The following is a 15159-nucleotide window of genomic DNA, read 5'->3' as shown; positions in this document are numbered from 1 at the left end:
ATTACATGGACATTATCCATGGGAAATTACAGTCACAATGTTATCATACATAAAAAAATTCAATGACTTTTCCAAAACTTTCAATGGCTTTTCCAAAGACCATGACTTTTCCAGGCATGGAAAATGTGTTTGTGAAACTAATAATTTGTTTGCCCCACTGTAAAGATTTTATATACTTTTTAAGGGGATTTCAACCAGACTCTGAATTAATGAAAGTGAAAACTGAAGATCTGTCTGTGACTGCAAACAGTGCTCTGTGCCACCAATATTTTGCAAGCTTTTTCAGCTCTACACCTTGTTTTTTTGTCATTTTTTTCTTTTTTTTTTTGCTTCCCCAGCTACAGGTCAACAACAGGTCACAGATAAGAAAAAAAACAGGTCTGTGTTCCCTGCACCTGTTTTTCTGAGGCAGTGACCTCTCCTGCTTACCTTTCACTGAGGGATGGACCCTGCCCTGCCGGCTGTTGGGATGACTGTCTGCTGAACGACACGGCGGCTCCCTTTGTCTGGCCACAGCCACCGCAATTCCCACTGGCGGTTGCCGCACCTCACTTTCCCCGTGACCTGCGTCCCCCATATCTCGGCCCCGCCCACTGTAATCAGGGCGGTCGTTGTCATTGGCTGGACCTTTTCTGGAAGGTAGAGTCTGTTTGTTGCCCTGCAGGGCACAGCTCCCCCCAGCAGGACCTGACTTGAGGCTTCCCAGCCCCCCAAAGGGGCTCTTCTGGGAGAGGAGCAGTGGCTGTTGCTGGTTGCTGTACTTTAGTAAGCTTTTCATGGCACTGCTCTCCCCCTGAGTTGGGCCCTGCGGTTCAGGTTGCTGCTGTGGCTGCTGCTGTTGCTGACTAAGGGGAGGTGCGGGGGGAGGCTGGGGAGGTGGAAGGCTCATTCCCGGCTGCTGCTGTTGCTGCTGGGAGTGTTGCCCACCGGTGCTCCCTAACTCCATGTAAGATTTCCTCTGCTCCTCCTCAGGTTGTGACATGTGGTGGGGAGCCCTCATGGCCCAGGGTGGCACTGGGGGCTGCTGGTGGTGGTGCTGCTGCCCACTGCTGTTGCTGTAACCATAAGGAGACATGTCCATCTTTCTTTTCAGCTCCTGATTAGTCCCCTGATTCATATCAGCAGGAGAGGGAGCATCTGGACCAGGTCGGCCATGCTGCTGGTGGCGTATCCTGGCAACCTTCTGGCCGTCTCTCTGTAAGGAGCAGCTACCTCCAGGAGCAGGCCCGTGGGCTGTACCAGCCCCACTATGTTGACCTATGCTTTTACTTCCAAGTGGGGACGAGTTGGGTTGGGGTCCTGGATGGGAACAGTCTCTGTAAGGAGAAGTGTTGACAGAATGAGGGACAGAGTGTCCAGTCTTGGGCCCCTGGGGCAACGACGGTCTGAACACATCCATATCCACACCACTGTTGATACACTCAGCACTGCGTGATCTTACAACCTGATGCTGCTGTTGGGGATGCGGAGGCTGTTGTAGTTGGGGAGGCGGAGGAAGCTGTGAGGACTGAATGTGTTGGTGGTGGGACTGCATCCAGTCTGGAGCCTTCTCTGTCTTTCTGTAAGGGTGCTGCTGCTGTTGTTGTTGCTGCTGCTGCTGCTGCTGCTGCTGCTGCTGTTGTTGTTGTTGCTGCTGCTGTTGTTGTTGTTGTTGTTGTTGTTGTTGTTGCTGCTGCTGTTTTCTGTGCCAACTACCATGATGCCCACCACCTCCAGTCTTTTCTATTATCTTGTCCTTGGCATTGCCGCCTCCCCCGCCACTGCCCACACCATGACAGTCCAGGTTACCAAGCTGGAACGATCCACCAGATTTGTCTCCGAGGCCTGCCACAGATGGCACAAACGTAGGCCCTGTGACTTTAGGTTCTCTCCCCACATTGGCCGGCCCTCTCTCATGTGAGGCAGGGTTAGCGAGAGGAGCAGGAGGGGGCGGGCAGAAGAAGTCCGGGTGGTGGTGTGTGTGGTGGGAATGATGTGGGTGGTGCGGGTGGCTGGGGTGGAGCTGAAGGCAGTGGAAGCCCCCTGGGTGAGGATGTGTGTGAGGGTGAGCATGAGGATGCGGGTGGGGGTGTGCCCCTCCAGCAGCAGAGCCCATGTGTAAGGGTGGGGGCACAGAGTAGGACAGAGAGTGGTGGAGCGGTGCCTGACCCCTCTCCAGACAGTCTGAAGGTTGCTCACTGATCCTCATCTCCCCGCTTACCCCCTCTTTGGTGCAGCGACTACTGCCGCTGGACCCCATATGTCTGCCCTGGCCGCCCGCCCCACCACTCATAGCCCCGAGGGCTGTGCCCTCCCCCCCACAGCTGGACATGGAGGCCTTCGCCCCTGCTCCAGTTCCTGCATCTCCGTTTTGCATCTTTCCATTGTGCAGACAGGCACTGAGGGGCTTGCCCATACTCTGAGGGTGCTCCTTGCTGTACTCCATCGAGATTGATGCCTTGTGCCTCTCCAGGGCCCGACTGTTGACCTCCTCCAGGGGTAGTGGGTGCTGTGGATAGTGTGGGTGCTGCTGATGGGAGTGGGAGTGGTGGTGGTGTGTGGGCTGGGGCGGCTGGTGGCTGTGGTGTTGTTGCTGCTGCTGCTGCCTCTCCTTCGCCTCCTGTTTGCTACTGGACCGCTCCTTGTCCTTGACAGGTACCACTCCTCTCTCCACAGACCCTTCTTTAAGACTCTTATGCAGACCCGTCCCTGCCCCTGGATCTCTGTCTCGGCTGCAGGACCCCTGAGAGTGTCCTGAACCTGCCCTGGACATCGGTGGCAGACTGTGATTGGCTGAGATGAGAGGCGGCTGGGAAGGGAGACCTCGAAGGTAGAAGTTCTCTGAGGGAGAAAGAAAGGCAGGCCAGTAAAGACAAACACGTTAGTCAAGAAAGGAAAAGGCAATGACAGAATTAGAGTATTCAGCTCTCATGATCGTGTCCCTAGGCATCCTTATATCAATATCCCACATCAAATTACACCATACTATGTTGTATAAATTGGATTTAAATGTCTTGTTTCTGTCTGATTAAATTTTAATCATCTCACGCCTCACCTTTTTGCGTGTCATAGAAACGGTGCTGCCCATAAAGAACCCCACTGTTGGCATGGTGATCCAAGTGGCTCATGGGAAGGAAGGTGTGGGCCAGACTCCCTGAGAATCGAGGGTACCCTGGAGCTGCTGGGATGGATAGCAGAGAGAGGGAGATAATTGATAAGACAGGACAATAACCACCAAGATGCAGTTATCCAGACTAACCCTGCATAATCCTTCAGGTCCGATGCAGCTGGTGGTGTTCATACGCAAATAAGTGCTGGCTCTGCCTGTCATGTTTGCCTTTCCTGCCTGAGTTTAGAATGCAAACAATACGAGACAAGCTTGGGGATTGCTGTAATGTATGAAATTTGTCTTTGAAACATATGGCTCTTTCTTTATCTCTCTCTCAGAGCTGGCAGTGGCATCTCGATCCATCTGAATGGGGTGATAAGGATGGATTTGAAGCTTGTGTTTACAATGAAGGGAGTGCTGGGCGGCTGACCTTCAATGACCTACATCGGGGGTACAAGTTCATCTGGATGTTGGGCCTGTAAGCCAGTACACCTGGGCTTAATGCGTTGAGCCCATCTGGAGAACATTTTCACCACAACCAAACACAAACTAATTTTGCAATGGAACATTCAAAAACACAAAGGACTTTGAAGGTGGAGGAGAGAGAAAACATGGACTGAGATGAAAGCCCATCGCAATATTAGGACAAAGAATCACTATGACAACCCACTTTCACTGCAGTTGGGTCACTAAAACATCTAAACAAAGCACTGCGAATTAAATGAGCTTATCTTTTATTGTATATTAGGTTATTTCACATGATCACAAGACAGATATCCGATAATAAAAATCAAAGTATTGTAACACTGAAATAATTAGGGGGAAATCTTTGATGGTAACAGTGCTATATAACTACAGTATATATATTCCCTGTTGGGCATATTATGCAATATGATACAGTCAAAATAAAACCTGTTCCCTCCCCATCTACTCTAATGCAGCTACAGAGATATAAATGAGGAAAAGAAAACAACCCATATGCACCAACACCATGAACCAATAACGCGTTTTACACAGATCACACCATTGCCGCTAAGAAGTCTCTTCTTCATGTCGCCATGTATACACACAGCTAAATGACGGCGGCATCATCCCGCTCCAGGGTGTGATTTTAAACCTTTGAAATCAGGGCAAATTGGCTTGATGTCTTTCAAAAACATGGGAGAAGGCAATGAGCAACTTAAGAGGAAATGACCCCAACATTGGCAAGAAATTAGTCAAAAGTACATGAAAACTTACTGAAAATCAGCACACAAAAAACAAAAACAAAGGATAAAGTAAAAAAAAAAAACAACATACGAACAAACAAACAAACAGGGAAATGACCTGAAAAAAGCTTGAAAATAATAATAATTCTGTTGAAATAATTTTTGATATGATTATGATCATTTTAAGCACAGTTCTCTGGAAATTTTCCCTAGTAGAGCTTACACAAAAAGTATTTGTGTAAGTCTACTCAGTCTTAAAATATGTGAAACATTTCTTGCAACTGCCATTTTTCCCATGTATTAGAAAGAAAATAAACCAATGTGCTGCGGTTTTGTGAAAGGCATCTGAATGCATAACAAGAAAAGTGATTCAGTCCAGGTTTCAAAGGGTTAAGTAGCATGCTGGTAACGTGGAGCCGTAAGAGACATGAGGGGTGTGATGTTTAACACAACAGCATAAGCCTCTAATGTGCCAACACACGCATCAGCAGCACTTTATAAACAATAACTATGGCATAACATGACAACAACAATTTACTGTCCCTGTTACATGGCGGCATAACGGCGAGATATTCCTGCTGTGAACAGGCAGTGCAAAAGGGGTTAATGTCAGAGCAGGAAAGAACAAGACAAAGACAAAGAAAGACATCAAGAGAAGAGACCAAAGACATTTAGAGCTACTTTGAGTTAGCGCTTCTTTTCATACAGGACGTCCACTGTCCACCAGCACCACATTCAACCATCTTAGTGACCTCTGAGTCATCTAGAGAAGTTCAGGTGTTTCATGTCTCCATTTCTCTGCTGCTGCACCTGCCTCACCCTCCACTTTCACACTCGCAGACAGAGTGAAGGAAGGAGGAGGAGGAGGAGGAGGGGGGGTAGAGAGAGAGGAAAACATGGTTCTACAAGCTAAATGAAAGACAGACGTATTTGTGTTGGCAAGCGTGCGACCTGATCCCGGAAAGCGCAGATGCAGTTCATTTGGCTGTGTGTGTGTGTGTGTGTGTGTGTGTGTGTGTGTGTGTGTGTGTGTGTGTGTGTGTGTGTGTGTGTGTGTGTGTGTGTGTGTGGTTTTAACAGGAGCTCCGAGTGTTGAATGTCTCACTTTCTGCCGGTGGAACAATGGGGCCGGTGCTGTGAGCCGGCTCTGGGGAGGGAGGAGTGTTGTGGTGGGCTTAATGACCTCGTCTCCGAGCGGCCTCCGCATGCTCCCATCTTAATTAATGAAATGCACGGAGAGGGCAAACACTCCTGCAATAACACAGGAGGTGCTGCTTTCTGAGGAGGGCAATGGGGTGATAATTACATACCCTCACTTTTTCCTCTCTTTCTCTTTCTTCCACCTATTCCTCTATCTCTCCCCCTTTGTCTGTGTCTTTCTCTGCTGTCACGATTAATAAGCACACACATTTGTGCCAATTCATCTAGAGTGGGAGGAGGAGGGGGGATCCTTTGTTTAAGCAAGACGTTTTTCTCTGATTTGGGGAGGGAGAAAAGCAGAGAGCTGTTTGGCAGTCTTTATCCAAGCTGGGAGAGGGGCTTTTTTTCTGCGGCAGCATGTTGTTTGTGAGCGTGACGATTGACGGCGTAATCCCTTTTCGCAGCGTGGTCTGGCTGTGCCCGATAATGCCAGCCCGCTCAGTTTCAGCATGCCCTCCATTGGGGCGGCAAGAGGGGGACTGCTGGGCACGGCAGAGCCCATTCAGCCATTAATCTGGGCAGGACAAGGGAAGCTGCTGCTGCTGCTGCTGCAGGCGACGTGATCAGGGTCTTAGTGCAGTCTGCTGACTGCACAGCAGCCTCGGTCTCTTTCCCTCCTCACACACACACATAAACAACTCAGCATCGGCAAGTGAATGACAGGGGGAGTTCACAGCGCATGCCCTCCTTTTCCACGGGCGGAGCAGGGGCGAGAGACTGAACAAACAGAGCTGCATCCCAGGGAGGGATTTCCAGAAGTTCTGAAGGTATTTCTCACAGCGTGATGGGTTGAGAGAAGCAGGCCGACAGGGAGGACAAAGAAGGGGGCTGGATATAGAACAGCACCTAGAGGCAGTAAAGAATTAAGCCTGCTGAATTAGAGGCAGACGACAAGAGTGTTTCGTTCCTCTCTCCATTTCTACCCACTCTTCTTCTACCTGCTCTGAAAACGCCAGCCTGAACAATTGCTCATGAGGATTTCTCCTCTTCTGCTAAAAGGCTAAATAAAATAAATGCTGTATATTGTCTCTGTAACATTTCAGAAAGAGAAGGACACAGACAGAGAGAGAGAGAGAGCATGGCAGAGGAAGACCAAGAGGAGAGGAGGAGCAGGCAGAGCTGCCTGTCAGGTCCACTAATTGAGAAAAAGTGACAGAACCATCAAGACACAGAAAGGGAGGAGGAGGGGCAGTACTGTGGTGGATCTCTTCAGGTTTGACTAATTGAAAGGAAGGGATGCAGGCTGGCACGAGAGAGAGAGAGAGAGGGAGAGAGAGAGAGAGAGAATGAAAGAGGCAGGAGTGTGGAAGAGAGGAGAGGTGTGGGGGGGTGCAGCTTAAATCCCACAAAAGGAAAAGCTAGCAACTGCTCACAGAAGGAAAGATGGACAACTGAAGATAGGCTTGGAAAGGCGTATCAAACAGAAGTGGATTAGACAGGTGTGTGCCGGCAATTGTGTGCGTGTGTGTGTGTGTGTGTGTGTGTGCGTGTGTGCGTGTCTATATGTGTTGACAGAGATATGAGACTGCGATTGTTTTTGGCATAACGTAAGAAGTCATTTGGACCACAGCCAGCTGGCCTCAGGCCTGCCAAGAGCCCTGCAGGGTTTTTTTTGGGGGGGTCCATTTTTCTTTTTTAATTTTACCACTCACTTGATTCAAGCAGGGGGCATTCATGGTTTATATAATGGCTCCAAACCTGAAAATAAATCTTTCAAAGCTCACAGGGCCTAATCCATTTTACCAGGTGTTATGAAAAACATTTTACATTACATTTATTAAAATGGTCACTACTCTACATCTGAACCTGTTTGTTTTTTCCACCCACAACTATATACTGCCACCCCTCTCTCTCTGTCTCTCTCTCGCTCTCTCCATCTCTCTGTGTCAGTGAGTCCATGTCGCCACTCAACAAATGAACAACAGACACCCCCATACACAATGGCTGTTACTGTATTTGGCAATCAATCTGAAGAGAGAAACTGAAACAAAAAAACCTCTTTAAATCTGTGCTACACTCTGACATCATGAAAGCCACTAATGGTTTAGCTCTTGTCACCGTATATAAATATCCCAGCATTTGTAAGGCTACACTGAACACTTTCCTTTTCCCAACACAATAAATCTTTAAACAAAAGTCAACACTGGACTTTTTTTTTTTTTGTACCACATTCACCAACTCCCGCTGCCAAAGTTATCTTCATCCAGACGACCATGCCACTACTGTTATGTGGTGATGTTATTTATAGGTTTGCTTAACGTGTCACTCAGCTAATGGTTTGTCGCTCCTGCTCCCAACAGAAATGTGGTCTGTGTGCATGACTTAACTGGCCCTCTCTAAACATACTACGCTCGTGTCCGGGCTATTGCGGATTAAGTTGAAAACATATCTTTTTCTCTCGGATTTTCCCTTCCAACACCAAAAACTGAGCTTTGAAAGCTCTTTCCTAATTGGACAAATTTGAACATGATGTTTTGCTGTAGTGTGGAATGTGGGAAACCTAATGTATGATTGTCAGCTTATTTTTCACAGACATGGTTTATTATCATCTGTCTCCATACATTATTATTATTAATATTATCTCCACCGAGGAGCTTATGTTTTAAGGCCTATTTTTCTGTAAGTCAGCAGAATATCTTGTCAACACATTTCTCATTTAGTGGAAAGTTAGGCCAAGAATCTTGTGATTAGTTTTGGGTGCAAATCCAGATTCAATTTCATATCCAGGAAAAACACTGCCTTTTTTAAAAAACTGTTTCTATTTTTCTCATGCACTTCTGCACTTACTGGAATAAAAACACATCAGCCATTTGTGTGTTTTCATTGTCTTTATTGTTGCAGATCTAGATCTAAATGAACATATCCAAACCTTTTCTGTTATGAAAATAAAACATTCAGAGAGGCTTGTGCTTAACTTCTTTTCATTTTTTTGACTTCTTTTTTATTTCCACCATGATTACAATTCCAAAGCCTGTGACAAGTTTTGGAAAAAGAGTAAATGTTCTTAAAGGAGCAGTGTGCAAGATTTAGGGGAATTTAGTGGCAGCTAGTGGTGAAGACTGCAAATTGTAACCTGCTGAAACTTATTCTGCTTAGAATATCTTCAGTGTTTATTGTTCAGGGTTTTATCCGCAGAGGTTTCCTCCTCTCTAAAACAAACAGACCTGGATATTTAAACCCATAAAAACACAGAATATAACAGTTTTATGTTCAGTGTTTTTCCAATACTGTTTGGCTCGTCGCGAAGGGGCTGCTAACTACCATGGCCGACGCCAAAACGTGAATGGCCCTTTCTAGAGTCTGTTTGGTTTGTCCATTATGGGTTATTGTAGAAACATGGCAATGCGGACTACATGGACAAGGGCCCATAAGTAACTTAGAAACATATTTAATAATCATATATAATTTCTGCCAATACATCCCCCTTAATCCTACAGATAAAACCTTTCAGTGACATCTAATATAAAAATGAAATGTATGATTTCGTCGCTCGATGCACTCTTAGTCTGCTAGAAAACTGTTTATCCACACTAAGTGACTGGTTAGTTAGTGACTAATGAGATCATTGATATCTATTGCTTGATACATGGTAGATTTTAGTGCTTTAATCTTTGGCAAACGTGTCGGAAGAATAGCGGAGACAAAGACATTCTGCACCATGACAGGTATATGCCAAAGACATGAGGATCATGCAGTAATCTTTGAATACAAATTCGAGCTGCTGTGCTTGGATTTGCATGCAAACAGCCACTTTAAAAACACACCTCACAAAGAAAAAAAGAAAATCCAGAGAATATCTTTAAGGTTACAAGTGACACACTAATGCACTGACACACACACACACACACACACACACACACACACAAGTCAGTGCCTGCTCTGCTGCTGGTGGGGTTCTGCTGACACCCGGAGAGAGGAGGCGAGAGTCTGGGTAATTGTGCCGCTCATTTTGATGACTTGCTTTTTATGCAAAACAGGAAAAAGACAATATGCAATTATCTTGAGGAGGGAACAGCTGAATGTGGTTGATGAACAGTCTGGATTCAATCATGCTCTTAGTGCGTTATATGCAATTAAACTGCAATAGAGATAATGGCCTCCATTGCCAACTGAGTAATAATCCCAGTCATAATCACCTCCATTACTTTTATTAGGCTTGGCATTATCATCATCACTCTTATTAATATTATTCTACTTTTCTACAAGAAGAAAATCTTTGACAATGAAACCCTGAAACTATGAGGTAAAAGGAACACTGATGCTTACAAAATGAGTTTTGAGGGGAAATGTCTCTGAGCTGATGCTGGAGTTGATATCTCACTCGCCATTCTCCAGAGCCCCTTTTACACCGCCTGTTCAAGGCGGGACTATCACCAACTTGCCATTCTGTCTTAAATATGATCGCAGAATGGATGGATGGAGTTGTCTCGCCTTTGAGCCAGCAAGGAGGTCCTAACAAAGCCAAGAGGGGTGTCTATATAAAAGGGACATCTGTGTGTGTGACACACCACGGGAGATTTAAAAAGCAGCTAGTAGCAGTCAGTAGCTAACTCAAAGAACAGCTGTTGTAAATGTCATTACATTGGGAAAACTTTGAAATTCGGAAGTTCCTTACAGCGGGCTCACACTGGACACTGAAGCGCTGTGAAGTGCCCCCGTTTTCCACAGAGTGCTGCTCGCTCCCTTTTAGCATCCATGTTGCACAACCAGACCTTTCACACTGGACGCACTGAGGCTCACTATCTTAGACGATAGCTTTGGCGTCTATTTTTTTTTGTGAGTGAATCTGGCAATCATCTTACAATGCTTGTCAGTTGTGTCTAAACAGACAGGGACAAAGACGAGCAGACACACACTCTGACACACAGACATGCAGCCAGAGACACACAAGCAAGCAGTGACACAGTTCTCTGTAAAATTAGAAAAGAGTAGAGAAGGAGAATTGCAGCAGACAGGTGCGGAAAAATGTGCTCCTTGTGTTAATAATTTCGTTGTGTTTCCATATCCAGTGTGAGCAGAGGATGATATAAGCTGCCATATAACAGCGACAATAAATGATCATTATTGCCATGTTATGACATTGTTATTGTTTAAAAAGCCAAAGCATATGTTATATGTCACACTAGAAGTAGATGATGTGTTACATGTCAACCCCATCACACCTCATTTGCTTCCGCAATGCCAGCATGCTGTCCAAAATCACACACTGGTTTGGTTCTGTGTAAAAATACAAAGGGGACGCAAAGAAGGGACTTTGTAGCTGCCCTAAAGCACAATCTCTGTGTAAAAGGGCTCATTTTTATTTAGAAAAAACCTACAGTTTCACCTATTCTCACCACTGTAGCAGCTGTCCACTGACTCAACCCCTGGTGGCCAGGACATGAGAGCGAGATCGGGGTGGGGGTAGGGGGAGAAGTGGCTGCGAGGCATCCAATGGCTTAACACACAACAACAAAAAAACAGCATCTCAGCTGCACTGCACCCAATCAGCCCGAGCCACACATCACGCAACTGGGGCGCCACTGATCAGTGACCACAAATAACAAACACTCCCCACCGGCATCCCCCTGTGGACTAACAGCTGGGCTATTCTTAGAAAAGAAATAAATAAATACAAGAGGGCTGAAATAACAAGAGTCCAACAACTTCAAAGACTGCAGTTCACTATATGGCATTGGGCGGCCGTCACATCGTGTAATTAGAAAAGATTATGAACGTGTTAATCTAAAAGTGACAGAAGTGAAGTCACAGGAAAGCAGACCTTGCATTAATATATCAGTGGGTGGTATTGGATAGGTCTAACATTTATCTGTCATCCTTAGCATTTGAATTCCCAAAATACCCGTGCAGATTAATCTCTCACTTTATCCTTGTCTGACTTCCTGGCTGTATCTAAGCAGAAATGTGAGGTGTTGAACTTAGTGTGTGTTTGTATTTTCCACCGTGTGTGTGTGTGTGTGTGTAGCCTGGTTTTTGTAATGCTGAGCATCGTGTGGGAACTACCCTATTAAGCTGTGATGGAGACACCAGCTGAAAGCTCTGCAATCACTGCAACTTTTTACTGGCGCGTGCTGCTTCAGAGAGTCTTGAGTGACATTCCTGCTGACGTGAATCGAATACCGCAAGATTCCTTGGCTGAACTATTGACCCTGTGTCCCCATCCAAAAACCATGGCACTGTACTCCATCCCAAACATGCTGGGCCCGGGCCTATTTTGGTGCGCAAATAAAAGGGTGGGAGCCCGGCCTTTGCTAGATGATTACAAGCCATGCTTTGGTGGAAACCTAACACGGCCTAAAAATACACAATATCAGAGTAACAATACACCCTGCAAAGCTCTGTCCCCAATACTGCCAGGATGTGAATATCGCCTCATGCAGACGGTGTGGTCACATGAAGGGATGTGTTTCGTGTGTGGATATGAGGTACCTTCATGCGAATGGGGGAACCAGATTTGCGAGGCGCTGGAGTGGGGTCCGCCCCGGAAGGAGGGTGAGGAGGGCGAGGAGGGCGGCCGGGAAGGGTGAGACGGGTGGGAAGGGGGGGAACCCAGACTACTGGCCAGAAAGGTCCCCATGAAGGAGGCGGAGGAATTGCCCATCAATCCACTGCCTGCATTCCCACAGGGACAAAGGTAAGGAGAGAAAACATGGTTAGAATTAGAGGAGTGCATGTGTGACCAAAAAGAAAAAAAAGATGTAAAAAGATGGAGCCCACTGGCCATCTAGGTGGAACCACAAAGCCGGGCAGATTTGATCCGTGCCCAGGGGAGAGGGTGAATGAGTGTGTGTGTGTGTGTGTGTGTGTGTGTGTGTGTGAGACTCTCCTCCCCCTCACTGACAGCAGAGTCCTCTCCCCTCGTCTTCTCTCCTCTCACACCGCCTCTCCCCATGGGCAGACAGAGGTCTCATCTCACAGCTGAGTACACACTTTCTCAGGCTCTCTCCCTCTCGCTCTCACACACTTTTGCTCCTGCTCCCCAGTGTCCCTTTCTCAATTTCTCTCCCTCCCTCCATTATCTTATGCTCTCCATCTCTCACTTTCATGCCCTCAATCTCTCTTATTGCTCTGCTCCATTTCATCTCCTCTCTGTCTTTCTTCCTTTCTCTCTGCATGACTCTGACAATCTGAACTTTTTCTTTGTTTCCATTTGGCTGTTTTACTCCTTTTTTTCTCTCCTGTCCCAGCAGAAATACACATGCCTCTTCCTTATCCTCATTGTCTCTTCCTCCCCTCCCTCTGTCCCTCTTTCTTTCTGACACATAGCATTTCTTTGCTTTGTTCTTTACCATAATGATGGCACCAGCAGAGCAATCTGTCCCTGGCTGGCTGAACTGTGTGTTTAACAAGACTATGATGAGTAATTGACCATTCGTAGCAACGCCCGTGTGACTGGGGGCTGATTGTCTATTATGCATTGCTGGGCAAGCTGGAGAAAACACACTGATTAACCACTGCTTAAATTACATTCCCATTACGCGCCCGCCAGTGCACTTGAGCGAGGGGCCCGGGTGCCCGACTCTTTGCACATTCATTTCCCCCAAGTCACACTGCTGTGAAGTCTCATGCATATGTATGACGCCTGGATGAGAGCACACATGCACATACTTGCACAAACACACACATCGGTGTATCGTTCATTCTGCGCACTGGGCAAGCTGTTAAAACGTCGGGGAGAGCAACATGGCAAAAATTCATTATCAGCCCCTCATGATGAGCTGATCCAACAAGGAACGCGGTGTGATTTGATTTTCTTTAAGCATGAATCAGTCCAAACATGAATCGATCCCTTTTCTGGGAGTGTGAGAACAATTGTGTGGAAGTCTTAATCAGCCAGGTGGTGAGTGAGCGCGTCCTCTGGGCAGACAGCAGGGATAAACCCATCAGTCTGCTGCTCGCTCCTGCGCCGAATAGCCTATGGCTCATGGGCCAGAGCACAGGAGCATGCAGAGGCGCGCGCACACACACACACACACACACACACACACACAAACACACACACACGCTTCACCCAGAAATAGGCATGGGCACATATTCTCGCACACGTACAGACACACCTCTGTCACAATTTACTTCACAGCCCCAGACAGGTGGAAATCCCCCACAATCCCCAACCTCACTCTACCTCGAATCCTACCTTATAACCTGTCAGTGTGTGTGTGTGTGTGTGTGTGTGTGTGTGTGTGTGTGTGTGTGCTCCAACAACAATCTATCACAAACTCACAAAACCCAATAACAGTCTCCTTAGTGTTTAACTAGCACATTTAACACTGCAACACAAAATTGCCTCCAAATTTGGCCACAGGAGGAAATATAACAAGGAAATTGTTTTATGTTCCTTGTTTCAGTATTGGTAATTAATAATGCTGTTTGTGTTGTTATCTCCGCCAGGCATAAGCCTGGAGGGGATCATGCCGTTTGGTCGTGCGTGTGTGAGTGTGTGTGCGGGTATCTGTCTGTCCGCAGTTAATCTCAACTAGCACCAGCCCAATCAGCCTCATATCTTGTGTGCACATTTATGACTGTATGCTCAAGGATCTCTCCTGGTTGCAGTGATCCGTAAGCTATTGAAAAACCTGTTTTATTGACTCTTTTTATGCAGTCAACGACTGCTGACTCCTCGCTCTTTTTAACCAGCCGGTAGGGGCCGCTAGTTTTACGGGATCAGCTTGGCCAAAACAACAAGCCGTCTGTTGCTGTTCACATTTTAGCCTCGGTCGCGCCTTAAAAAGTGATATCCATAAAAAAAAAAATTCTATACAAAATATATTATGATCTATTGAAATTATGGACAATACGGGAAGAATAATCTTCATGCCCTCTCCTGGACCCCCTGCAGTGCACCTACAGAACCAATGGGTCTGTAAATGACGCTGTCAACCTGGCCCTCCACCTTATCCTCGAGCATCTGGACTCAGCAGGAACCTGAGCAGCTCTGCTTTCAACACAATAATCCTGGCTCTGCTACAGAACAAGCTCTTCAAGCTGACCATGCCTGACTCAACCTGCAGGTGGATCACAGACTTCCTGTCTGACAGGAAGCAGCAGGTGAAGCAGGGGAAGCATGTTTCTGACGGCAGAACCATCAGCATCAGCTCCCCTCAAGGCTGCGCTCTTTCTCCTCTCTGTCCCTGTGCACGAGCAGCTGCACCTCAAGTCACCAGTCTGTCAAGCTCCACAAGTTCGCGGACGACAACACTGTCTTTGGACTCATCTCTGGTGGGGACGAGTCCACCTACAGGTGGGAGGTTGACCATCTAGTGACCTGGCGCATTAAGCTCTAAGTTTTTCTCACACCTGGCCTTCATCAGGCAAACATGTTTGTCTGATATAGGTCTAGCACAAAAATGTTGAAAATAAAGTGACATTGCAAGTTAGACAGTGTGCGGGAGCGCTTTTGAAGTTTTTTGACATAGGAGATTTTGATCTGCTCTGTGCGATGTACCGCAACTCAGTAAAAATGGACAAATGTGCTTTTTTTTAATTTCCTTCTCATACTTCTGAAATGCACTGTGGTGCTTCTGCCCAAATTACAAAAAATGTCTGGAGTGGCCGACTGACCACCTGGCAGAGATCTACGTTCTACTGAGCTCACTTTTCTAGTTTATCATTTGTTTCATGGATTGTCTGCTACAACAGAAAATCTGCCACGAAAACTGTTTT

At 46.6% G+C, this 15159-nt stretch overlaps 1 protein-coding gene across 1 annotated transcript in view; it reads right to left on the bottom strand.

Annotated features, from left to right (window-relative positions):
* The window catches only part of LOC121956250 (BAH and coiled-coil domain-containing protein 1), a 77885-nt gene that overhangs the window by 28124 nt on the left and 34602 nt on the right, over positions 1 to 15159 (bottom strand). Inside the window, exons 3-5 of the mRNA XM_042504381.1 lie at positions 11926 to 12108; positions 3035 to 3160; positions 430 to 2820 (exon numbers count right to left, since the gene is read on the bottom strand). Of these exons, the coding sequence (XP_042360315.1) occupies positions 430 to 2820; positions 3035 to 3160; positions 11926 to 12108 (2700 nt within the window). The remainder of the gene's footprint in view (positions 1 to 429; positions 2821 to 3034; positions 3161 to 11925; positions 12109 to 15159) is intronic.

Source organism: Plectropomus leopardus, chromosome 17 (assembly GCF_008729295.1).
Source record: "Plectropomus leopardus isolate mb chromosome 17, YSFRI_Pleo_2.0, whole genome shotgun sequence".
Lineage (NCBI taxonomy): Eukaryota > Metazoa > Chordata > Actinopteri > Perciformes > Serranidae > Plectropomus > Plectropomus leopardus.
Note: the sequence above shows the minus strand (reverse complement) of the source record. Positions and strands in the feature narration are given on the sequence as shown.